This window comes from Dryobates pubescens, chromosome 17 (genome assembly GCF_014839835.1).
Source record: "Dryobates pubescens isolate bDryPub1 chromosome 17, bDryPub1.pri, whole genome shotgun sequence".
Classification (NCBI taxonomy): Eukaryota; Metazoa; Chordata; class Aves; order Piciformes; family Picidae; genus Dryobates; species Dryobates pubescens.
The window spans coordinates 20,502,801-20,527,489 of NC_071628.1; the positions used below are offsets into that span (position 1 = coordinate 20,502,801).

Below are 24,689 nucleotides of genomic sequence, written 5' to 3' on the forward strand. Positions count from 1 at the left end.
ATGGAACCCAAGCCCTGATGGCAGAGAGGGCACCACTGGCACCTCTGGTGCTGGGGCCAGGGACTGGGCAAGGCCCAGGCTGGGCTCAGCAGCAGATGGGAACTGGATTCAGGAGCTGGATTGTGGAGCTGGATTGAGGAGCACAGGGATGGGGATGGGAGGGGCCTGACCTCAGCTGGCTCCTGCAGATGCCCTCCGTGGGCTGCAGTCCCTTGGGGGGCAGTTGAGGCTCACCTGTCCTGTCTGCTGCTCCCTGCAGCTGCCACCTCTGCCCTCCTGCCCCTCCAGGTGTGGCAGAGGTGTGGCACCAGGCGTGGCAGTGCCCTTGGTGTGCCCAGGAGCAAGTCTCAGACAGAGCCTTTCTGCAGGCCAGCCCTTGGCAGTGACTCTGCCCAAGAGCTTCTCCCTGCCAGGAGCAGCCCCTGGCTGTGCCAGGCTGCCCTGAGCTTCAGCAAGTGCCTGAGTGAGCAGAACCTGAGCTGGGCAGTGCCAGCAGCTGTCAGAAGAGGCTCTGCTGAGGCTCAGAGCAGGACAGGAGGCTTGGGGAAGCAGCTGAGGCTGGCTGAGTGCAGCAGGACAGGAAGGTTCCTCTTGAGGAGGACAGGTTTCAGAGCTGCTTCAGTGCAGGGCAAGAAGGCTGTGAGGCTGAGCTGTGCCAGCTGCAGGCTCCTTTAGCCTGGCCTCAGAGTGGCAGCCCCAGGGGTGCTGTGGGCAGTGTGTGCTGAGCACAGGCAGGGTGCTGGCTGAGGCCCTGAGCAGGCTGCTGCGGGAGGCCCTGGCTGAGCCCTCCCCTGCCTGCTCCTGCCAGCCCCTTGGCACTGCTGGAGGGCAGGGCATGGCTCTGCTTGGCACCCAGAGCAGTGATGTCTCTCTTGGTGCAGGCAGGCTGGGAGGTCCTTCATGGTCACAGAATCACAGAGTGGGTTGGGCTGGAAGGGAGCTCAGAGCTCAGCCAGCTCCAGCCCCTGCCAGGGGCAGGGACACCTCCCACCAGCACAGGCTGCTCAGGGCCTCATCCAGCCTGGCCTGAAACACCTCCAGGCAGGAGGCAGCCACAGCCTCCCTGGGCAACCTGTGCCAGTCTCTCCCCACCCTCACTCACAACAATTTCTTCCTCCTCTCCACTCTCAGTCTCCCCTCTCCCAGCTCAAAGCCATTGGCCCTCAGCCTGGCCCTCCCAGCCCTTCTCCACAGTCCCTCCCCAGCTCTCCTGCAGCCCTTCAGGACAGTAGGGGAGGTGGAAGTTGTGTTCCTCAGGGGGTTCTGTGCAGTGCCAGAGAGCTGCTGGTAGCTGCAGGCTCAGCAGCCTCCCCTGCTCCTCCCCTGTGTGAGGAGCTGCCCAGCTCAGTGCTGCTGTTGCAGCTCACCTGGAAGCTGCAGGGGGCAGAGGCAGAGAGGCTGCAGCAGAGTTGGGCTGAAGCCTGGGGGACATCAGCTGGAAAGGGAAAGAGGTTCTGCTGCTCTCTTTGTGCCTCAGAAAGAGCCAACAGTGGCATAAAAGCCCCAGGCCATGCTCCCTGCCCTTGCAGCCCCTTCCTGCTCTGGGCTGGCAAGCAGGCTCTGCAGATGCCTCCAGCCCAGCATGGGCCTCACCTCTGCTCCCCTTCAGAGCCAACCTGCCTTGGCCTTTCCTGCCCTCTGCAGCCCTGCTCAGTGCAGGGGGCAGAGACATTGCCCTTGCCAGCTAGGGGCACTGCAGAGCTGACAGGCCTCGGGGTGGCCCAGGAAGGCCAGCAGCTGCCCCCCGCACCAGCAGTGCCCCCCCCCGCACCAGCGGTGCCCCCCCCCGCACCAGCGGTGCCCCCCCCCCGCACCTGCAGTGCCCCCCCCCCGCACCAGCAGTGCCCCCCCCCGCACCTGCAGTGTCCCCCCCCCGCACCAGCAGTGCCCCCCCCGCACCAGCAGTGCCCCCCCCCGCACCTGCAGTGTCCCCCCCCCGCACCAGCAGTGCCCCCCCCGCACCAGCAGTGCCCCCCCCCACCAGCAGTGCCCCCCCCCACCAGCAGTGCCCCCCCCCGCACCTGCAGTGCCCCCCCCCCGCACCTGCAGTGCCCCCCCCCGCACCAGCAGTGCCCCCCCCGCACCTGCAGTGCCCCCCCCCCGCACCTGCAGTGCCCCCCCCCCGCACCAGCAGTGCCCCCCCCGCACCTGCAGTGCCCCCCCCCCGCACCTGCAGTGCCCCCCCCCCCGCACCTGCAGTGCCCCCCCCCGCACCTGCAGTGCCCCCCCCCCCGCACCTGCAGTGCCCCCCCCCCGCACCTGCAGTGCCCCCCCCCCCGCACCAGCGGTGCCCCCCCCTGCAGCCCCTGCTCCTGCCCCATGCCCAGTAGGGCACTGGTGCCCCCTGCAGCCCCTGCCCCATGCCCAGCAGTGCCCTCTGCAGCCCCTGCCCCATGCCCAGCAGTGCCCTCTGCAGCCCCTGCCCCATGCCCAGCGGTGCCCCCTGCAGCCCCTGCCCCATGCCCAGCGGTGCCCCCTGCAGCCCCTGCCCCATGCCCAGCGGTGCCCCCTGCAGCCCCTGCCCCATGCCCAGCGGTGCCCCCTGCAGTCCCTGCCTCATGCCCAGCGGTGCCCCCTGCAGCCCCTGCCCCATGCCCAGCGGTGCCCCCTGCAGCCCCTGCCCCATGCCCAGCAGTGCCCCCTGCAGCCCCTGCCCCATGCCCAGCGGTGCCCCCTGCAGCCCCTGCTCTGAGGCAGAGCCTCTGCCGCTGCCCTCCTTCCTTGCCCAGCGCAGCTCTCCTCTGCTGCCAGGTCCCTGGAGTTGCAAGGGGCATGGCCAGGCCCAGCAGCAGGAGCTGGCCTGGGGCAGGGCAGGAGGGGCTGTGTGCCCTGGGGGGGTGCTGCTGGCCTCAGCTCTGCTGTGCCCTGCAGGGTGGAGGGCAGGACCTGGTACAGCTCCCACCGAGGGCGCCTGTGGATCGCAGCCACTGCTCGGAGCCCTTCCGCCCAGGAGATCTCGGAGCTGGAGGCCACCTACAGACTGCTGCTGCAGGAAGGTGAAGTGCTCTGCTTGGCTGGCTGCCTGGAGGCAGGGCTGAGCTGTGCCAGGGAGCCCTCTCTGCTGAGCAGCTGGGAGCTGCCCCTGCTCTTTCACCCCCTCCCTGCCTTCCCTGGGCTGCCTGCCTCCATCCTCTGCTGCTCACCCACCCCAGGCCCAGAGCCAGGCTTCTGCCATGGCTTCTGACAGCAGAGCGCTGCTCCTGGCTGTTGGCTCAGGCAGTGACACTCTGCTTTGCCTGCATGGGAAGTGGCTCCTGCCTCAGCCTGCTTCCAGGGCTGTGGAAGGCTTTTTGTGTCTCCTGAGCTGGCAGAGGTGAGGTGGAAGAGCTTCCTGGGTGGGTGGGAAGGATGCTGGTGGCTGCCCTGCCTGCTTGTGTGGGGCTCCTGCACCTCAGCCAGCAGGGCTCTGCTCCCTCAGCTCTTCCTGCATTCTGTGTTCCTCCCTCAGGAGCCAAGCAGGGAGAGGTGCAGCAAGAATGACAGCTGCCAAGCTCAGTCCTGGGGTGGTGAGCAGCAGCTGGATGGGCTGTGAGAACTGCTGCCTGCTCTCTCTTGCCTCAGGGGCTGGAAGTGCATGGAGGGGAGAGCAGGGCAGGGCACCTAGGGGTGGGCAGCCTGCAGCTCTGGGGGTGGGAGCCCCTGAAGAGGTCTTTCTTTTGCTGCAGATGTGGAGTTTCCAAGTGATTACCCCTCAGGGTGCCTGCTGGGCTGTGTGGATGTGGCTGACTGCCTGTCACAGGAGCAGTTCAAGGAGCAGGTGAGTGCCACAGGGGCACCTTGGCAAGCTGCTGGTAGCCAGCAGATGTTCAAAGGACAGCCATGAGGTGCTCTAGAGGAGACACTGAGTGGAGGCTTGAAGGCACTGTTGAGAGAAGGAGCTCTTGGAATGGGTGCAGAGGAGGCCACATAAAAGATCTGGAGAGCCTCTGCTATGGGGCCAGGCTGGGAGAGTTGGGGCTGTGCAGCCTGGAGAAGAGAAGGCTCCAGGCAGAGCTCAGAGCAGCCTCCCAGCAGCTGAAGGGCTCCAGGAGAGCTGGGGAGGGACTGTGGAGAAGGGCTGGGAGGGCCAGGCTGAGGGCCAATGGCTTTGAGCTGGGAGAGGGGAGACTGAGAGTGGAGAGGAGGAAGAAATCCTTGGCAGTGAGGCTGGGGAGACACTGGCACAGGTTGCCCAGGGAGGCTGTGGCTGCCTCCTGCCTGGAGGTGTTTCAGGCCAGGCTGGATGAGGCCCTGAGCAGCCTGTGCTGGAGCTGGCTGGTGTCTGAGGTCCCTTCCAACCCAAGCCACTCCTGTGGTTCTCTGATTCCCTTCCAAAGCCTGCACTGAGCACCAGCTCAGCTCTGAGAGAGTTTCCTGGCTGCTGACTTGTGCCAGTCAGGCTTGGTCTGATGGGAGCCACCAGCCCCTGCAGGGCTTGGAAGCAGTCCAAGGCAGAGTAAATGGATTGCTTGGGCAGGAGGAGGCTGATGAGGATCTTCTTGCCATGAAGAGCTGGAGAGGCAGCAGCAGCAGGAGGCTGTTCCCCACAAAGTGCTCTTCTGGCTTCCCTGAAGCCTGTGAGGCTGTTAGCAGGAGGGATGCCTGGAAGCTGGAGGGGAGGGAAGAGCCTCTGCTGAGCTCTCCTCTCCGAGTGGCAGATGGGAGGAGGAGAGGTCAGAGCCGGAGCAGCAGAGGGAGCTTTGGGGCTGCAGTGCAGGGACATCTGCAGCAGTGTTTGGCCTTCTGTGGGAGAGAGGAGAGGACACCAGGGCAGGGTTTGTCATCTGTGGCATCCATCAGCTTGCAGTTTGGTCTGAAATGGAGGTTTGTGTCCTCCTCCTGCCGGCAGTGATGGTGCTGCAGAACCCAGAGCTGCTCTCTGACAGCTCCTTCCTCCCTCTAGCCATTCCTTCTCTTTCTCTGGGGATCCAGGCCTCACTAAAAGGGCTGTGCCAGCTTCCTGCAGCCTGGAAGCTGCTCTGGAGTTCCTTTTGTGGGAGCCCCACAGTTAGCTCCCTTCTCTCAGCTCTTCCCACCAGTTTGCTGGCCCCAGGCACTTGTCTTATGCTCAGGGGCTGCTGCTGTGTGCCTCTTGTCACCAGAGGTGGAAGCCTGCCCTTGGTGGAACCCCCTCAGAGGAGTCACTCTTGCAGCTCTGCCCTGTGCCCATCTGATGTCAGTGAAGTGGTTTGTGGATCACAGAATCAGAGGACTGTTTGGGCTGGAGAAGGCCTCCAGGCTCAGCCAGGCCAAGCCTCAGCCCAGCCCCGCCATGGCCACCACACCACAGCCCCAGCTGCCATGGCCACAGGGTTCTGGAGCACCTCCAGCCATGGGGACTCCCCCACCTCCCTGGGCAGCCTGTTCTTTAGGGCTGTGTGAGAAGTGCTGACAGAGCAGGGCCTTGTGTGTGGCAGCTGGCAGGGAGCAGAGGAGGAGCAGAGCTGTCCCTGTGGTCAGAGGCAGTGTCACATCCGCTGGCAGTGCCCTGGCCGCAGTCCTGCCGCTCGCTGGGGGAACGGCTTCCAGACGCTCCTCTGGGTGCCTTGCCCACATGGGCAGTGGAGCAGCACTTCCAGCCAGGGGTTATTGACACCACATTTGCCTGCTCAAAGCTGTGCTCCAGTGCAGCTTGCCCTGCTTGGAGGGGTCCCTGCTGACTGCAGGGGGCTGGGCGAGGTGACCTCGGGGGGTCCCTTCCCACCCGCTGTAAGCTGTAGCTCTTCGGATCGAAGCTGCTCCGGGAGTGGAAGTTCTTGTCAGGTGGGGAAGTCCTGAGCAGGTACTGAGTGTCCCCTGCTGTGTCTGCAGCAGAAGCTTTCTGGGTGCAGCCCCTGCTGCACAGGGTGGGTGGGTGGCTGGTGCAGCTCTTCAGCCTCAGTGTTTCCAGCTGAGCTTTGCACGTCTTCCACCTCCTGGAGGCGCACGCTGGGCTCATTTCCTTCTCTTCCTGGCAGCCACCCAAAAAGCCTTGGTGAGCCCAGAATGATCCTTTTGTTCCCCTCCAAAGGTGACCTGGAAAGTTTGGGGCTTTTTTCCCCGCTCCCTGGTTGAGATGTGAGCGTTGACAGCAGCTTGTTCCTCGCTGCAGGGCTGACGTCAGCCACACCTGGAGCAGAGCAAGGAGCTGCCTTGCTTGGCCTGCCTGAGGTGTTAGTGACTTCAGCAGTGCTGGCTGGGGACATGAGGGACAGTGCTGGCTGGGCTTGGCCAGGCTCTGGAGCCAGCAGGGAGCTATTGGCACTTTGCAGAGTGGGTTAGGGTTGGGTGAGGCCCTGAGCAGCCTGTGCTGGCGGGAGGTGTCTCTGCCCATGGCAGGGGGCTGGAGCTGGCTGAGCTTTGGGGTCCCTTCCAACCCAACCCATTCTGTGAATCTGCCTCCTGCAGCCATCCCTGTGACTGTGGGTGATAGCCTGTGGGAGGCCCTTGAACCTCCCAGGGCCTGAATTCTGCTAGGATGGGTTTGCCTTTGGCATGCTGCCTGCTGCCAGGCCGAGCGGCCCTGGGCTCCGCTCCGGCTCGCAGCGACCCGGGGGTGATGCTTGCTTTGGTTTCTCACCACCTGAAGCCCCCTTAGGTCCATGGGTGCAGGAGCAGAGGCCAGCAGCTGGTTTGGATTACAGCTGGGGAGAGCTGGGGGAGGGTTTTTTTTCCCCTTCTGTGAAGGGCTTTGGTTTTCATCAGAGCCTCTTGGAGGGCTCCAGCTGCCTTGCGTGAGCCAGCAGGTTTACTGAGGCCACTGCTCAGCCTGTTAAGATGAAGGGGAGATTGTCACTTGAGGATGATTAATTTAGGAATGCATTAACATGCCAAAGAAATCAAATGATAGAGGCTGGCTTGCCCTCTCCTCTGGTTTCCCTAGACCCTAGGGAGCAAAGGAAGCCAAGGCTGAAGCCTATGACTTAATTAATGATGACTGTGGACTTAGCCTCTGCTACCAGTTCAGCCAGCCAGGCAGCGAGCTGGCCTGCAGGGCTTTTTTCCCCTCTCCTCTCAGATGTGGTCACTGATGCTCAGCCACCTCCTTGGTGTTTGGGTTGTCTTTAATCCCAAATCCAAGGGTCAGGTACAACCAGCCTCCTGCCTGGCTGCTGCTTAGCTGCCCCACAGCCCCCCCCCGGCGGCTTGGAGCTCCCCCAGCTCCCCTCAGCTGTGCCTCTGACCACCCTCTAGTTGTGACCCCAAGTGCTGGGGGGGAGCTGGCAGCTGCAAACCCCAGGCCCTGTGGTAGCTGCCTGAGGCCTTGCTGGCTTCAGCCCCAGTGGCTGCTGCCTCGGGTGTGGAGCCTGGTGGAGAGATCCATCGCCTTGGTGGGGTTGGATCAGTGCCTGGAGGCAGCCACCAGCATCTTCTGCAAGGGCTTGTAGGGACAGGATGAGGAGGAGTAGATTGAAGCTTGAGGAGGGGAGTCTTAGACTGGAGGGGAGGAAGAAATTGTTGGCAGTGAGGGTGGGGAGAGACACTGGCAGAGGTTGCCCAGGGAGGCTGTGGTTGCCCCTTCCCTGGAGGTGCTGAAGGCCAGGCTGGCTGAGGCCTTGAGCAGCCTGGGCTGGTGGGAGGTGACGATCATCTAGTTCCAGCCCCCTTGCCGTGGGCAGGGTAGGGGGGTTGCCACTAGATGGTCTCTGAGGTTTCTTCCAAGGGTCTCCGAGTCCCTGCCCGCAGCAGGGTTTGGGTGTCTTGGTTTCTTCTCCTCGTCCCTCTTGACTCTCCTCCCCAGGGGCTGATGAAAACCCCTTCCAACTGATCCCACCACACCACCAAACGCTCCTCCAATCCACCCAGTTTCCCCTGCTGGCTGGCAGGAGCTCTATAAACATCTGAGGCCCTTCCCCTGCTGCTTCACCTCGGGCAGGGCTTTCCTCAGGCCAGGATTTGAACCGCGGTGAGGCGCTGCTGGCTGCAGGTCCTGCGACAGCGCTTCGGGGTCGGGGTGCAGCCAGCCCCTGCTGGCCTCCCTGAGCTCTGGAGCCCTGGCAGCCTCCTCAGCCTTTGCCAATGTGAGTGCAGCAGCAGTTGGAGCACTCCCTCTCCATTGCCAAGCGCTGTTATTACTGATTAGGGTTTAATTGCTTCCCCTGCCCTTTGCATCCGAGTGCGGCGCGGGAGCGGCGGCCCGGCCGGGCCCGGGGGGCTGGCAGGCTGCAGGATGCTCTGCAGGGGCTGGATGCCAGCCTGCCCTGTCTGGAGCTGCCTGAGTGGCAGCCAGGCGTGGCAGGGGCAGAGCAGGCAGGGCCTGGCAGGCAGGGCTGCGGGAAGGAGGGGCAGGGAAGGGGCTGGGCAGCATTCCTCCCGCAGCCTGGCAGGGGGGAGCCGGTGCCAGCAGCCTGCTCTGCCAGCAGCAGCTGTAAGCTCTCAGGAGCAGCAGGGAGGATGTTGACTGCAACAATGCATCAAGGCTGTGGTTTGTAACCTCAATAGCAAAGCACTGAGCTGCCTCTGCTCTTCCTTTCTTTTCTCTCCCCCTCTCTAAGCCCTTTTCTCTTGCTTTTAACAAAGCCATTTGGGTTGCCAACTCCATAACCATTAGCAGCTGTGGGGTTGCGGAGCTCTTCCTTCCTCACACGTTGCAGTCTAGACCTGACAGCCTTTCAAACAAAAGTTTGGCTCTGGCCCTTTGTTTGTGTTTCTCTGCAGCTCTGCTTTGCCTCTCCGCTGGGCCTGGCCGAGCGGCAGCACCGATCCCTTCCCCAGCCCCTGCTCCCCTCTGCTCCGGCCTCTGGAGCTCCTGGGCTCTGTGTTCACAAGGCTGCTGTGCTGCCTGCTTCTGCCTCAGGCTGGACAGGAGAAAAAAAGGCATTGCCAGGAAGCTGGAGCTGCTCTGGGCTCTCTGCTTAGGAAAATGTTGTGTTTGTGGTGGGCCGAAAAGCTGCTTGGCCTCTGCTGGGGCAGAGGGCTGGCTCCTGAGGAGAGGATCACAGAGTGGTTTCGCTTGGAAGGGACCTTTAAAAGTCATCCAGCCCAACCCCCTGCAGCCAGCAGGGACCTCTGCAACTAGATCAGGTCACTCAGAGCCCCAACCAACCTGACCTGCAGTGCTGCCAGCCAGGGGGCAGCTCCCAGCTCTCTGGGCAGCCTGGGGCAGGCTCTCAGCACCCTCAGTGTCAAACATTTCTCCCTTCTCTCCAGTCTGAGTCTCCCTCTTGCAGTTCAAACCATCCCTTCCTTGTCCTCTCACCACAGGCCCTGCTCAAAGGCTGTCCCCAGCTCTCTGATCATTCTTGAAGCACTCCTTGGAGTGCTTCAAGGTCTCCCTGGAGCCTTCTGCAGGCTGAACCCCCCCAACTCTCAGCCTGACCTCACAGCAGAGGGCTTCCAGCCCTGCCAGCACTGCTGTGGCCTCCTCTGGCCCTGCTCCACTAGCTCCCTGTCTGTGCTGAGGGCTCCAGAGCTGCCCCAGCACTGCAGGGAGGTCTCAGCAGAGCACAGCAGAGGCAGAATCCCCTCCCTGCCCCTGCTGCCCAGGGCACTGGGGACCAGCCCAGGGCAGGCTGCCTCCAGCTTCTCACCCATCAGCCCCCCACAAGCCCAGCAGGGCTGCTCTCCATCACACTGTCCACAGAGTGCTGGCTGCCAACCTGCTCCAAGTTGAAAGTGTGGTGCAAGACTGTGCCAGGAGGGTGAGCAGAGCTTGGGCTGAGGCTCTTGCATGCCCTGCAACCTCTTGCCAGAACTGGAGGTTTGAGTTAGGAGCAGGTGGCACAGAGCAGCTGCAAACCTGGGCCTGCTGGCTCAGCTGGTGCTGCCTGCTGCCAGCTGGGTGTCACCTTGTGCCCTGGAGGGTGAAGGTTGGCTGGGGACAGTGGGCTGGAGCACAGGCTCACAGGGTGTCGGGGGTTTGAAGGGACCCAAAGAGATCCTCCAGTCCAACCCCCCTGCCAGAGCAGGAGCAGAGAATCCAGCACAGGGCACACAGGAACACATCCAGACAGGGCTGGGAGACTCCACCACCTCTCTGGGCAGCCTGCTCCAGGCCTCTGGGACCCTCACAGGGCAGAAGTTTCTCCTCATGCTGAGCTGGAACCTCCTGTGCTGGAGCTTCCCCAGCAGGGTGCTGGGGACCACCACTGTTGGGACCACAGGTGTGGGAACAAGGCTACAGCACAGTGCTCCTGGGGAAAGTGAGAAGGAGAGCTGCAGCTTGGCCACAGCACTTCCTGGAGGCTGCTCTTGAAAATGTTTCCCTCTTTACATCCAGTAAGTCCTGCAGCTGGACCACAGAGCCCATGGCTGAGCTTCAAAGGCTGGAGAGCTTGGGCTGCAGCTGTACCCAGGCAGGTCTGGGGGGTAGCTGTGAGCAGGATCTTGGTGGTGTCTGAGCTGGAGGTGGGGGAGTTGGCAGCCCCCCATCTGGGTGAGTGTCAGCTCTCCTTGCTGGCGGCTCCATGGCTCCTGCAGCCAGGCTCTGCAGGCCTCTCCCTGCCTGCCACAGGCTTCCAGCTTGCTTTGCCCCTTTGCAGACTGCTGGAGAAACATTTTCTAGCTGGCTGCTGAGCACTTGGCCTCTGGAGGAGGAGAAGATGCCAGGGTAGGAGTTCATTACCTGCTACCTGGGGCTGACAGGTATGAGGTAGGAATGAGGAGCAGAGCCCACTGCCCCACAGTCACCAATCCCTGCCCAGCTCCCAGGGGGGATGCCACCCACCCCATGCCCTTCTGCTCTGCCTCCCACCCTGCTCTGCTGCTCTGCCTCCCACCCTGCTCTGCTGCTCTGCCTCCCACCCTGCTCTGCTGCTCTGCCACCCACCCCATGCCCTTCTGCTCTGCCTCCCACCCCGCTCTGCTGCTCTGCCTCCCACCCTGCTCTGCTGCTCTGCCTCCCACCCTGCTCTGCTGCTCTGCCTCCCACCCTGCTCTGCTGCTCTGCCTCCCACCCTGCTCTGCTGCTCTGCCTCCCACCCTGCTCTGCTGCTCTGCCTCCCACCCTGCTCTGCTGCTCTGCCTCCCACCCCGCTCCTGCTCCATTCCCTTGCATGTATCCAGAGGCCTTCTTCTGAGGCCCTGGGATGTGGTGCAGGGATGAGCCCAGTGCCAGGATGATGTGCCCAGTGCAGGACATGCCCGGTGCCAGGTGTGCCGGGTGCCAGGTGTGCCCAGTGCAGGACGTGCCCGGTGCCAGGTGTGCCCGGTGCAGGACATGCCTGGTGCCAGGTGTGCCTGGTGCAGGACATGCCTGGTGCCAGGTGTGCCCGGTGCCAGGTGTGCCCAGTGCAGGACGTGCCCGGTACCAGGTATGCCCAGTGCAGGACATGCCCGGTGCCAGGTGTGCCCAGTGCAGGACATGCCCGGTGCCAGGTGTGCCTGGTGCCAGGTGTGCCCGGTGCAGGACATGCCTGGTGCCAGGTGTGCCCAGTGCAGGACATGCCTGGTGCCAGGTGTGCCCGGTGCCAGGTGTGCCCAGTGCAGGACGTGCCCGGTACCAGGTATGCCCAGTGCAGGACATGCCCGGTGCCAGGTGTGCCCAGTGCAGGACATGCCCGGTGCCAGGTGTGCCTGGTGCCAGGTGTGCCCAGTGCAGGCCGTGCCTGGTGCCAGGTATGCCTGGTGCCAGGTGTGCCCAGTGCAGGCCGTGCCTGGTGCCAGGCGTGCCCAGTGCAGGCCGTGCCTGGTGCCAGGTATGCCTGGTGCCAGGTGTGCCCAGTGCAGGCCGTGCCTGGTGCCAGGTGTGCCCGGTGCAGGCCATGCCTGGTGCCAGGTCTGCCTGGTGCCAGGTCTGCCCAGTGCAGGCCATGCCTGGTGCCAGGTGTGCCTGGTGCAGGCCATGCCCGGTGCAGGCCATGCCTGGTGCCAGGTCTGCCCAGTGCAGGCCATGCCTGGTGCCAGGTGTGCCTGGTGCAGGCCATGCCTGGTGCAGGCCATGCCTGGTGCCAGGTCTGCCCGGCGCAGGACGTGCCCGGTGCAGGACGTGCCAGGTGTGTTTGGCTGCTCTCAAGGCTGTTGTATTGCCGGTGGCAGCAGCCTGGCTCCCCCCGCGGGCACACCCTGGCTGCCCGGGTGGGTTTTGCCCGTGCCGGGGCGCTGGGTGCCAGCTCCGCGGGCCCTGCTTGCCTTTGTTCCGCTTTCCAGCGCTGCTCTTCCCTTCCCAAGCTGCAGGAGAGCAGCAGGGAAGCGCAGGCTGGAGCTGGCGTCCTGGCCCTGCGCTGCCTGGCACAGCCTGGCACAGCCTGGCTCTCTTTCACCGAGGCGGCAGTGCCAGGGAAAGGATCCAAGCCTTCCATTAGTAACCTCGCAGGGCATCTCGGTGCCTCTTCTCTGGCCGCTGCCAGCCGCACAAGGCCACCCCCCTAGCAGCTGGCAGAGGGGGAGGATGGCGGTGCCCCACCGAAGGGCGGCAGCTCCCAGCCCCCAGCGCTGCCCCCGGGCTGACTGTCGGGCGGCGTGCCAGGGCAGGCTGGGCACGAAGCGCGGCGCCCAGGCTGCATTGCCGGGCGCTGGAGCCCTTCCCACCCGGCCGCCGGCAGCCGTCGGCCGCTTGCGCCGCTCCCGCCGGTGTGCTTTTGTGTCCGGGGCCTTAATGAGAGTGGAAGCTGCTCTTGAAAGGTCGCTAATGAAGCTGCCGGGGCAGCCTCTGGCGTTGTGCTGCCTGCCGGCCGGCGCCTTGGTGCCGCCTCCCAAGCAGGGCTCTCCTTAGCCACCGGGCTCAGCTCCCCCCCAGGCACAGAGCTGGCAGGGCTGGAAGGGACCCCAAGGCTCAGCCAGCTCCAACCCCCTGCCATGGGCAGGGACACCTCACACCACAGCAGGTTGCTCACAGCCACATCCAGCCTGGCTGCAAACACCTCCAGGGATGAGGCTTCCACCTCTTCCACCTCTGGATCCTCTCCCTCCACCTCTGGCAATGGGCACTGGCAGCCCAGAAGGCCAAGGGCAGCTCAGCTGCCCTTGGCCTTCTGGGCTGCCAGTGCCCATTGCTGGCTCCCTGCCCCAAGCCTGATTCCTGACACCCTCCAAAGTCCCTCCCCAGCTTTCCTGGAGCCCCCTGCAGACCCACCAGAAGGTCTTCTCCTGCTCTTCCCATTCCCCTGCCTCCAGGTCACAGCACTTGGAAGGGTGAAGCAATGGAAGGGCTCAGGACTTCCCTTCTCCGTGGGTTTTCTTTCCACTGCAGATCTCAAAGCAGTTTAGTGCAGGCAGAAAGAGCTCAGGGTTAAATGTGGCACCCAAGGGGAGGCTGGCAAAGGCAGCTGGGTGCTGGGCTCCTCCAAAAAGTGGCCCCCAGCACAAGAAGGAGCACCTGGAGCTGCTGGAGAGGCTCCAGAGGAGGCCACCAGGATGAGCAGAGGCTGCAGAGCCTCCCCTGTGGGGCCAGGCTGGGAGAGTTGGGGCTGTGCAGCCTGGAGAGGAGAAGGCTCCAGGCAGAGCTCAGAGCAGCCTCCCAGCAGCTGAAGGGCTCCAGGAGAGCTGGGGAGGGACTGTGGAGAAGGGCTGGGAGGGCCAGGCTGAGGGCCAATGGCTTTGAGCTGGGAGAGGGGAGACTGAGAGTGGAGAGGAGGAAGAGATTGTTGTGAGTGAGGCTGGGGAGACACTGGCACAGGTTGCCCAGGGAGGCTGTGGCTGCCTCCTGCCTGGAGGTGTTTCAGGCCAGGCTGGATGAGGCCCTGAGCAGCCTGTGCTGGTGGGAGGTGTCCCTGCCCATGGCAGGGGCTGGAGCTGGCTGAGCTCTGGGGTCCCTTCCAGCCCAACCCATTCAGTGAAGCTGTGCTGCGATGGCCTCCGGCTGAGCTCCGGCTGCTGCTGCTCCTGCTGCTGGGCAGGCCAGCAGGGCCCTGCCTCCCGCTGCAGCCTGCCCCCAGACCCGGCTGACAGCTCCTGGCTGGAACAGATTGGTGAGGAGGGCAAAGGAACAAAGAGGCTTAGCAGGATAACGCGGTTGTCAGCTGTGCCGAAGGTGGGGTAGTGTCTGCGGGCTCCCAGCTGCCTCTCCCCTCCCCTGCTCTTCTGCCGTGTGCTGCGGCGCTGGGCGGCTGGCAGCCCCGCCGCTGTGCCTGGTGCTGAGGAGCTGGTGATGGCCGGGGAGGGATGCTGGAAACAGTGTCGGGAGCGGTCACTGGCGATTAGCCCTGCCGGCAGCCTGCTGGGGACGTGCGACAGCCGCCTCAGAGGTGCTCCGGGAGCCGGCTCCGGCGGCAGGGGGAAGCTGTCGGCCGGCCCTGGGAGGAGCCCAGCGCTCAGCTCCCTCTCACAGCCTGCCCTTGGGTGCTGCATTTAACTTCCAGCTCTTTAGGCCTGTCTTAAGCTACTTGAGAGCTGCTTTTTTTACACCCCCTTAACCCCCCCCTGCTAATCTCTTCACAGCTAGGCTCTTAGCAGCAAGTGGAAGCCCAGCCAGCCTGGTGGCAGAGGGGATGAGCAGGCAGGGAGGTGGTTGCAAGGGGGCTGGCAGGGAGGAGCTCCCCTGGGGCCCTGGACTGGGCTGGAGTGGCACTTGGTGAGCTGTGCTGGCTGCCTGCAGCCCACAGAGGCCTCATACCTGCCTCACTGCACACCCACTGTGAGGGGGCAGAAGGTTTGAGGGGAGGTGGAGTCCTTTCTTTTACACCATGCTGGGTATCTTGCATGACCTCTCTCTCTGGAGCCTCCCTGCCCTGGAGAGTCACAGAATTGTATGGGCTGGAGAAGGCCTCCAGGCTCAGCCAGGCCAAGCTCAGCCCAGCCCCACCATGGCCACCACACCATGGCCCCAGCTGCCATGGCCACAGGGTTCTGCAGCACCTCCAGCCAGGGGGACTCCACCACCTCCCTGGGCAGCCTCTGCCAGCCCCTGACCACTCTGGCACCAAAGGAATTCTTCCTCCTCTCCAACCCAAGCCTCCCCTGGCACAACTCCAGGCCAGTTCCTCTCCTGCTCTCACCTGAGCCTAGGGAGCAGAGCCCAACCCCCAGCTGGCTCCAACCTCCTCTCAGGAAAGTGTAGACAGCAGTGAGGTCTCCCTCAGCCCCCTCTGCAGATCTGGAGGAGGGTGAGTTTTATCCTTGAGGCACAGCCTGGTCTCTGGATGATATTTGTTGTAGAGGGACTTTTTAGCCACCTCCAAACTGCTGAGTTGCAGAGGTGCTGGAAGCCTTCAGGCTTCCACAGCCTGCTCTGAGGTCTGCCTGGAGCCTTCTCTTCTCCAGGCTGCACAGCCCCAACTCTCCCAGCCTGTGCCCACAGGGGAGGCTCTGCAGCCTCTGCTCCTCCTGGTGGCCTCCTCTGGAGCCTCTCCAGCAGCTCCAGGTCCTTCTTGTGCTGGGGGCCCCAGAGCTGGAAGCAGTGCTGCAGGTGGGCTCTGAGGAGAGCAGAGCAGAGGGGCAGAATCCCCTCCCTCAGCACTGGCAGTGCTGCCAAGCCCCCTGACAGCCCAGGCAGGGTGGGTTGCTCTCACTGCTCCCATCCCTGTGCCCAGCTGTTCCAGGGCACATCCAAGCTCCTCCTGGCAGGGTGGTGAGAGCTCTTCAAGCAGTCAGCCTCAGAGTCATTTGTTAGGAACAAATGGGGGCTTTGCCAGGACACACTGCTCCATCTGCTCTGGCATCCTGTGCCCTGCAGCAGCTGTGGCAGATCTGCTGGAGGAGGGCAGGGGAGCAGGGAAGAAAAGGGGGCAGCACTCTTCCCATGGAAGGGAAAGAGCTTCCCTGGTCCCTGTGAGCAGGGCACCACCTGGGCACCTCGGTGGCATGGGGCTGGCCCTGGCACACCTGCAGCAGGGGTGGGGGCTGGAGCCATGGTTGCTCTGCAGATCTTTCACTGCAGTTCTGCCTTTCTCTTCTGAACAGCAGTGAGGCTGCAGCACTGCTGGAGGCCTGGAGCCCAGGGAGGCTGTGGTGTCTCCTCTGGAGACTTTCAAGCCCTACCTGGCTGTGTTCCTGTGTGCCCTGCTCTGGCAGGGGTTGGACTGGATGCTCTCCAGAGGTCCCTTCCAACCCCTCCCATCCTGTGTCTGTGTGAGGCTGAGCTGTATCCAGGCAGCACTTTGCTGAGTGGGCTCTCTCCTCCTGCTGCCCTCCATGAGAGGAGCAGGCAGCTGTATGGAGTCCCAGGCTGGGTTGGTTGGAAAAGACCTTGGAAGCTCATCCAGTCCACCCCTCCCTGCAGCCAGCAGGGACAGCCCCAACCAGGGCAGGTTGCTCACAGCCCCAACCAACCTGACCTGCCCTGGTGCCAGCCAGGGGGCAGCTCCCAGCTCTCTGGGCAGCCTGGGTCAGGCTCTCAGCACCCTCAGTGTCAAACATTTCTCCCTGCTCTCCAGTCTGAGTCTCCCTCTTAGCCCAAACCATCCCTCCCTTGTCCTCTCACCACAGGCCCTGCTCAAAACTCTGCCCCCAGCTTTCCAACCCCACCTGGAGGAGTTCTTGTGTGCCCTGCCCTGAGTGATCCTGCCCTGGCAGGGGGGATTGAACTCAGTGATCTCTGGTGGTCCTTTCCAACCCCTGGCAGTCTGTGATTTTTTAAGTGGTTGAAGCTCTCCATCATTTTCCTCCAGTCCTGGCTCCCCAGAGAGGTCCCAGGTGACTGGAAACTGACCAGTGTGGTCCCCATCCACAAGAAGGGTCGGATGGAGGAGCCTGAAGACTCCAGGCCTGGCAGCCTGACCTCAGTGCCAGGGAAAGTGATGGAGCAGATTATCCTGAGGGCAATAACTGCACCTGAAGGATGGCCAAGGGCTCAGGTCCAGCCAGCATGGATTTAGGAAGGGCAGGTCCTGCCTCTCCAACCTGATCTCCTTCTATGCCCAGCTGACTGCCTGGTGGATGTGGGGCAGGCTCTGGATGTGGTCTGCCTGGACCTCAGCAAGGCCTTGGACACTGTTCCCCCCAGCAAACTGCTGGCCAAGCTGTCAGCCCCTGGCTTGGGCAGCAGCTCTCTGAGCTGGGTTAGGAACTGGCTGGAGGCTGAGCCCAGAGAGTGGTGGTGAATGGTGCCACAGCCAGCTGGCAGCCAGGCACCAGTGGTGTGCCCCAGGGAGCAGTGCTGGGCCCCAGCCTCTTTAACATCTTCACTGCTGATCTGGATGAGGGGAGGGAGTCAGTCAGCAGCAAGTGTGCAGATGGCACCAAGCTGGGAGCAGAGGTTGGTCAGTTAGAGGGCAGAAGGGCTCTGCAGAGGGACCTTGCCAGGCTGGACAGATGGGCAGAGGCCAACAGGATGGCATTCAACAAGTCCAAGGGCCAGGGGCTGCACTTTGGCCACAGCAACCCCAGGCAGAGCTACAGGCTGGGGGCAGAGTGGCTGAGAGCTGCCAAACAGAGAGGGACCTGGGGGTGCTGAGTGACAGCTGCCTGAACATGAGCCAGCAGTGTGCCCAGGGGGCCAAGAAGGCCAAGGGCATCCTGGCCTGCATCAGGAACAGTGTGGCCAGCAGGAACAGGGAGGTCATTGTGCCCCTGGACTCTGCACTGGTTAGGCCACACCTTGAGTGCTGTGTCCAGTTCTGGGCCCCTCAGCTTAGGAAGGACATTGAGAGACTTGAAGGTGTCCAGAGAAGGGCAACAAGGCTGGGGAGAGGCCTTGAGCACAGCCCTGTGAGGAGAGGCTGAGGGAGCTGGGGTTGCTTAGCCTGGAGAAGAGGAGGCTCAGGGCAGACCTCATTGCCCTCTACAACTCCCTGAAGGGAGGTTGTAGCCAGGAGGGGGTTGGTCTCTTCTCCCAGGCACCCAGCACCAGAACAAGAGGACACAGTCTCAAGCTGTGCCAGGGGAAGTTTAGGCTGGAGGTGAGGAGAAAGTTCTTCCCTGAGAGAGTTGTTAGCCATTGGGATGTGCTGCCCAGGGAGGTGGTGGAGTCCCCATCCCTGGGGGTGTTCAAGAGGGGATTGGATGTGGCCCTTGGTGCCATGGTCTAGCCATGAGGTCTGTGGGGACAGGTTGGACTCGATGATCTTTGAGGTCTCTTCCAACCTTGGTGACCCTGTGACACTGTGATACTGTGAATCTAGGCTGGGCCCCCCCCCGGCTGTAAGGCACCTGCAGAGGCCTCCCCTGCTGCCCCCCTGTGCTGACTGCCTGCCTGTGTCTGTTTGGCAGCACCCGGAGCTGAGCCAGGAGTCTGCCTCTCCCTTTGTCTTTATCTGCACCAACCCCCAGGAGATGGCTGTGAAGTTTCCCATCAAAGGCAAGCACAAAATCTGTAAGTACTAAAGGCTCCACAGCCAGCCCCCTGCTTCTGGCCTGCTCTCTGCACCACCTCTGCTTGCCTCTGCCATATGGGTTCATAGCCTGTGCCCTGGGCTCTTTGATCTGGAGGTGTTTGTTTAATGGCTCAAGTACATCTGTAGGGGTTTTTTGTCTCCAGTTCCCCTGTCCCAGATGTTGCTTCCTTCCAAATGGGAGGCTCTTCCTGCCCCTGCACATGCTCCAGAGCCAGGGAGTGCTCCTTGCCTGCAGCTGAGCTGCTGCTGCTGCCCTCAGCCTGGTTCAGGGGAGGGCTCAGGAGAGAGGTTGAACTCATGAAGTTCAGCAGGGGCAAGTGTAGAGTCCTGCCCCTGGGGAGGAACAACCTCCTGCAGCAGCACAAGTGAGGGGGGACCTGCTGGAGGGCAGCTCTGCAGAGAATGACCTGGGAGTGCTGGGGGACAGCCATGAAGCAGCAATGTGCTCTGGTGTCCATGAAGGGCAGTGCTGCCTTGAGGAGAGTGTGACCTGCAGGTCAAGAGGTTCTGCCCTAGAGAGGCCACATCTGCAGTATTGTGTCCAGGTCTGGGCCCCCCAGCTCAAGAGGGACAGGGAACTGCTGGAGAGAGTCCAGGGCAGGCTGGGGAGCTGCTGAGGAGCCTGGAGCAGCTCTGTGAGGAGCAAAGGCTGAGAGCCCTGGGGCTGAGAGCCTGCAGAAGAGCAGCCCCAGAGGGGAGCTGAGCAATGCTCAGCAAGACATAAAGGCTGGGGGGCAAGAGGCTGGGGCCAGGCTCTGCTCAGTGGTGCCCAGGGACAGGACAAGGGGCTGAGGGCACAAACTGGAACCCAGGAGGTTCCACCTGAGCAAGAGGAGAAACTTCTTTGTTGTGAGGGTGCTGGAGGCCTGGAGCAGGCTGCCCAGGGACGTTGTGGAGTCTCCTGTGGAGAGATTCCAACCCCACCCTGGGCACTGTGCTCCGGGGCAGGCTGCTGTGGGTGCCCTGCTTTAGGGGTCCCTCCCAAGCCCATCCATGCCGGGATTGTGTGAGCCGTGACAGCTCCTCGCCTGCCATCACCCTCCTGCCCCTGGGGATGGTGAGGGCTGGAAGCAGCACGGAGCTGCAGGGCCAGCTGGGTGCTGTCCCCATGCTGCCCCGGCAGAGCTGCTGGGGAGGCGGCACAGCATCTGCCCGTGCCCTGCTTGCCAGCCGTGCCGGGCCCTTGGTGGGCCGCTGCCAGGGCCGGGGCAGCCTGCAGCCGGCTCCTCGTCAGCAGCCCCCGCAGCAGTCTGGGGAAGGCCTTCAGGGCATGTGAGAAGCGAACGTGAGAGGCTCAAGGCAGTGGCAGCAGACAGAGCCGCGGCTGGAGAGCGGAGCTGGCACCCGGCTCTGCCTCCTCCTTGGCAGCGCGGTGCCACGGGAGGCCTTATCTGGCCGCGCAGGGTTCCGCGGCGCTGCCTGATAAGGGCTCCGGAAGCAGAGCCTGCGGTGATTGCTCCTCGTTTGAGGGCTTTTTTCCCCCCTCTCCGTGAGAGAAGCAGCCTTCAGCCACGGCTCTGCTCTCTGCCTGGGAGATGAGAGCCTTCCTGCCCTGCTGGTGTCTGCAGGAGGGCAAAACAGTTGCGTTTGCTCCGTGCCTTTTGCAGCAGTACCAGGGAGGCGCAGCCGCTGCTCCGGGAGCCGCCGGCGCTGCTCGGGAGGCTGCAGTCGCTGCTCGGGAGGCTGCAGTCGCTGCTCGGGGGGCTGCAGTCGCTGCTCGGGGGGCTGCAGTCGCTGCTCAGGAGGCTGCAGTCGCTGCTCGGGGGGCTGCAGTCACTGCTCCGGGAGCCGCCGACGCTGCTCAGGAGGCTGCAGTCGCTGCTCGGGAGGCTGCAGTCGCTGCTCGGGGGGCTGCAGCCACTGCTCGGGGGGCTGCCGGCGCTGCTTGGGGGGCTGCAGCCACTGCTCGGAGGGCTGCCGACGCTGCTCGGGGGGCTGCAGTCGCTGCTTGGGGGGCTGCCGACGCTGCTCCGGGGGCTGCCGGCGCTGCTCGGGGGGCTGCAGTCGCTGCTCCGGGGGCTGCCGGCGCTGCTCGGGGAGCCGCAGTGCTGGGATGTGCCGGCGGCAGCCTGCCCCGGCACGGCTGAGCGAGCAGAGCTGTGCTGGGTGACTGAGGATGCAGGACGGCTTCACCTCGCCGCTGTCACACGCCACAGCAGCTGCTCCTTGCCTGTTCTTCCCTTCGCTCCTTGCTGGACTCTCTCCTTGCTGCTGCCCAGGCTGTCTCTTCCCCCTTGGTGCCGCAGCTGCCGGCGTCCGGCCGCGGCGAGGAGCGGAGCCGCCTGCCCAGGGAGCAGAGCCGCCGCGGCAGGGGCAGTTGCGGCCGGTCCCCTCCCCAGCTGTCACCTCGTCTGCTTTGTACTGTGACACTTTCCTGCTCGGAGAAGGACCGGTCTAACCGCCTGTCAGCCGGCTGCCCGCCCCCGCCGCCGGCCCTGCCTCTCCTGCCCTCCATCCCCCACCGGAGGTGTCAGGAGAGCAGCCGCGGGGGAGGCTGCGGAGCTGCGCCTTCCCCTCCCGCAGGGGACAGCGTCTGCCCGGGCGACGTCTGCGGCAGCCTGGGGAAGGAGCAGAGAAGCCTCTGACCTCTGGCGGGGGCGGGATGCTGCTTTGCTAGGTGCTTGCACGGCGGCCAAGGGCAGCCCCAGCGCCGCACTCGCGGCTGGCAGCGGAGCAGGGGCAAGGCGGTGCCACCTCTCGTCCCCACCTGAGCTCCCTGCCTGCCCTGGCTGCTCGGAGCCTGGCTCCAGCCGTGGCTAACTGCCAGGCTGTCTTGTAGGGGAGCCAAGCCAGAGCGGTGCTCCTTGCCAGGTAACAGCATGGGGCTCGCTGCAGTGCCATCCCAGCACTTCTCCATGGCAGAGGAGCTGTTTCTAGCAGCCCTGGGATGGGAAGCAAAACACACCACCAAGTGGCACAGCTTGAGCTGTGCTGCCAGGGGCACTGTGTGCACCATGGCTGAGGGCACAGCTGTCCCCAGACACATCCCCACTTGTTCATAGCTGCATAGAATGGGTTGGCTTGGAAGGGGCCTTAAAGGTCATGGGCAGGGACACCTCCCACCAGCTCCTCCAGCCTGGCCTTCAACACCTCCAGGCAGGGAGCAGCCACAGCCTCCCTGGGCAACCTGTGCCAGTGTCTCCCCACCCTCACTGCCAAGAGTTTCTTCCTCCTCTCCACTCTCAGTCTCCCCTCTCCCAGCTCAAAGCCATTGGCCCTCAGCCTGGCCCTCCCAGCCCTTCTCCAAAGTCCTTCCCCAGCTCTCCTGGAGCTCCTTCAGCTCCTGGGAGGCTGCTCTGAGGTCTGCCTGCAATGCTTGGGTCCTGCTCCCAGTTTGGAGCTGGCTGTAGCTGTGTTCTGGTTTGTGGCTCCACGGTGTGGTGACTCTCGAGCTCTTGCCCAGCTTTGGGGCTTTTGGTGCCTTGGATTTCCCTCTCAAGCTCAGAGAGGAGCAAGGCTGGCCCAAGGCTCCAGTTGAAGGACTGGTTCTAGGGAGGCTGAAGAGCAGGTGATGGTCTCCAGCTGCTTTGGAGCCCTTTGGTCTGGCCAAGCAGCTGCTTCTCATGGCACATGGCAATTCCCTGGCAATTTCTGGAGCAGTGGCCAGAGTGGGAGGCAGTTTTGGGTGGGTCTCATCCCCAGCAGGGGTGAGATCTGCTGTGTGCTGTAGCAGCCCTGGACCAGCTGGACCGTGCTCCACCCAGGGGGTGACACCAGCCTTGGGGCCCTCAGAGGGCCCAGGTAATGTGCCAGCAGCTCCAGCTCCATCCCGGGAAGGACTCTGCCTGTCCCTCTTCTCTTTGCTGTCCCTGCTGATGGTGTGACCACAGTGAACCCCCATGATCCTCCCCAGGGACCCGTGGAGTGCTCCCAAGGACCTGGGGCCATCCTGCCCAGCTCAGAGGGGGTCTGCAGCTTCTGCTGCTGGCTTCTGTGAGGTGGTGGAGCCCTGTCCCAGCTCCCAGCTCCAGATGGGGACAGGCTGAGGCTGGCATTTGGAGGATGGGCAGACACAGGGGGACAGGGAGAGCACATCACCCTCCTGCTTGCTCAGCCTGCCTGCCTTTTGGCTTCTCCTGCACGAGTTGCCCAGCTCCTGCACCCTGGTGTCCTGCTCCTCTCCCTGGTGGGAAGCTTCACTTCCTTGGCAGTGAAGCCACCAAGGGCTGTGGTGGGCAAGGGGAGGCAGCGTTTGCTCTGGGTCCCACCGAAGCAGCTGCCCGCGGGCGCCTGAGCTCCCCAGGGTGCCGCCCAGCGGCAAAGGCAGCACATCCCTGCAGCTGTCCGCCCTGGAGGCCACCAGCCGAGCTCTCGGCAGCACAGAGCAGTTGGTCTCCATCACCTTGTGCGCCCCACTGCGTCGCCAGCCCCAGACAGAAGTTTTTTTGTCCCCCGAGCCTGGCTTTCCACCACGCCGCGGAGAAACGTCCCCCGAGGTGGCGTTTGCTGGTCTCTCGCCTGCTGCAGCGCCGTCCACACGCATCCCGCGGGCCGGCGAGGGCCGATTTCCGGATGGGAATCCGCTGGGCTCCTCCTGGGCGAACCGGCCTCTCCGCGGCCGGCCCGGCTCGGCCCCGGCGAGAGCCGGCAGCGCCCGGCTCCGCCGGCAGCGCAATGGGATGCGACGGGGACGCAGTAGCGAGGGGAGCTGGCCGCCTCCCGCTCCTTTGCGTTGCGGATGGCCTCTGAAAGCCCAGCGCGGGGAGGGCTCAGCCGGGGCTCAGCTCTGTGGTCTGTTTTTGTTTCAATCCCCTTCTCTGCAGGGCGGCTGGATGCCAAGATCCACCAGGGAGCGAGGAAAGGGTTAATGAAGCAGAAAGCCAGGGGGTGAGCGGCGGCGGGGGAGCGGCGCCCTCGTTCCCACCGAGCAGCCGACTGCCGCCGGAGGGTGCCCGGAGGGTGCTGGGCTCCGGCGAGCGGGGGCCGGGTGGATCCCGGGCTGCGTTCCGGCGCCGCCGAGCCTGGTGCGTGGCAGCAGCATTAAAAGCGAACTGCGTGGATGGAGTCCTGGCCCAGCAGCTTCCCGGGAAGTCACACCCCATGGGCAAGGGTGGCCGGGAGATGGGAGCTTGGCAGGCTGGGATTCAGCCGAGTGCTGGCATCTCCAGGCAAGGGCAGCACGCCAGGGGCAGCCAGCCCGGCCCCAGCCCGGCATGAGCCGCCTCCCTCTGCCCAAAATGTGCCCGCGGGCCTTTGGGTTGGGTGGTGGCAGACCTTGCAAGAGACAGAGGGGATGAGGATGGCTCCCAAGAGCTGCAGAGCCTGAGCCCTGCCCAGCATGTGCTGGGGGAGGTGGAGGCTGAGGGGTGGGCTTTGCTCCTGCTCAGGCACTCTGTGCTCGAAGGAGAGTGCCCTGGCAGCTCTTGGCATCACCAGGGAGTGCCCAGCCTCACATCCTGACTCCTCTGAGAGCAGCAGCCCCCAGCCAAAGCTGCCCCTGCTCCAACAGCTGTGTGCAGAGGTCACAAACCCACTCAGCTTCACCAGGAAGGTGAACCTCTGTTTTTTCTGGAGCCCCTCACAGTCAGCCTCTCCCTGGGGCTGTGGGGCTCTGCTCGTGGCCCTGAGCCCTTCGTGCTGCACTGCTCCAGCTCTGCCTCGCCAGGCTCTGAGCTCTCCTGGCTGCTCCCTGCAGCCCACCCTGCTCTGGAGGGGTCAGAGTGGCCCTCCAGCACTGCTGGCATCCCTTCTCCTCCCCAGGGAGCAGAGCAGGGCTGCTGGCTTAGCTGTGGCTGCAGCTTGTCCCAGCCCATGGCCTCAGTTCCTTGTCACAGCAGGGAGGAGGAGGAGGGTATGAAGCCTTCATGCCAGCTGCTTGCACTCCCTGACCCCCCGCAGCTGGGCACTGCCAATCATCTCAGCAGTGCTGATGTTTGCCCTGGGAGTCACCTTCTGGCTGCTGTTGCTCCCTGAGGGATCTCTGTGATGCTGGAGCTGGTGGCTCTGGATTCAATGCCCACCAGCATCGCTCCTCATGTGGGGAACCCCCCTGGGTGTTTCAGCTCCAGCTTGCCCAGGCTTGGCATGGAGGCCACGGAGCAGGAGCTGCTGTTTGCTGTAGCTGGGCTTCTGCTGCATCCAGCCCCCCGTCCCTGGCCCACCAGGATGGTCCCAGTCAGCTATGCTGGGACTCCTGCTGCCTTCCCTCCACGTGTCCCTCTGGCTGTGCTTCGAGCACGAGGGGAAGTGTCTGTGGTGCCCCTCAAGAGTGAAGCTGGAGCGGGATGGGAAGCTCACAGCAGCATCCTGGGGCCCTGGGAGGTTTGCAGTCTCACAGCATCACCAGCGTTGGAAGAGACCTCAAGGATCACCGAGTCCAACCTGTCCCCACAGACCTCATGGCTAGACCATGGCACCAAGGGCCACATCCAATCCCCTCTTGAACACCTCCAGGGATGGGGACTCCACCACCTCTCTGGGCAGCACATCCCAATGGCTAACAACTCTCTCTGGGAAGAACTTTCTCCTCACCTCCAGCCTTAACTTCCCCTGGCACAGCTTGAGACTGTGTCCTCTTGTTCTGGTGCTGGGTGCCTGGCTACAACCTCCCTTCAAGCAGTTGTAAAGAGCAATGAGGTCTGC

General features: G+C 63.7%; 1 protein-coding gene across 1 annotated transcript in view; it reads left to right on the forward strand.

Moving 5' to 3' along the window:
- Nucleotides 1-23,025, forward strand: part of TRIP4 (thyroid hormone receptor interactor 4) — a 37,513-nt gene extending 14,488 nt beyond the window's left edge. The window contains exons 10-13 of the mRNA XM_054169008.1: nt 2,872-2,996; nt 3,666-3,757; nt 17,983-18,085; nt 22,871-23,025. Coding sequence (XP_054024983.1) covers nt 2,872-2,996; nt 3,666-3,757; nt 17,983-18,085; nt 22,871-22,938 — 388 coding nt within the window. The 3' untranslated portion in view covers nt 22,939-23,025. The remainder of the gene's footprint in view (nt 1-2,871; nt 2,997-3,665; nt 3,758-17,982; nt 18,086-22,870) is intronic.
- Nucleotides 23,026-24,689: the final 1,664 nt, after the last annotated feature.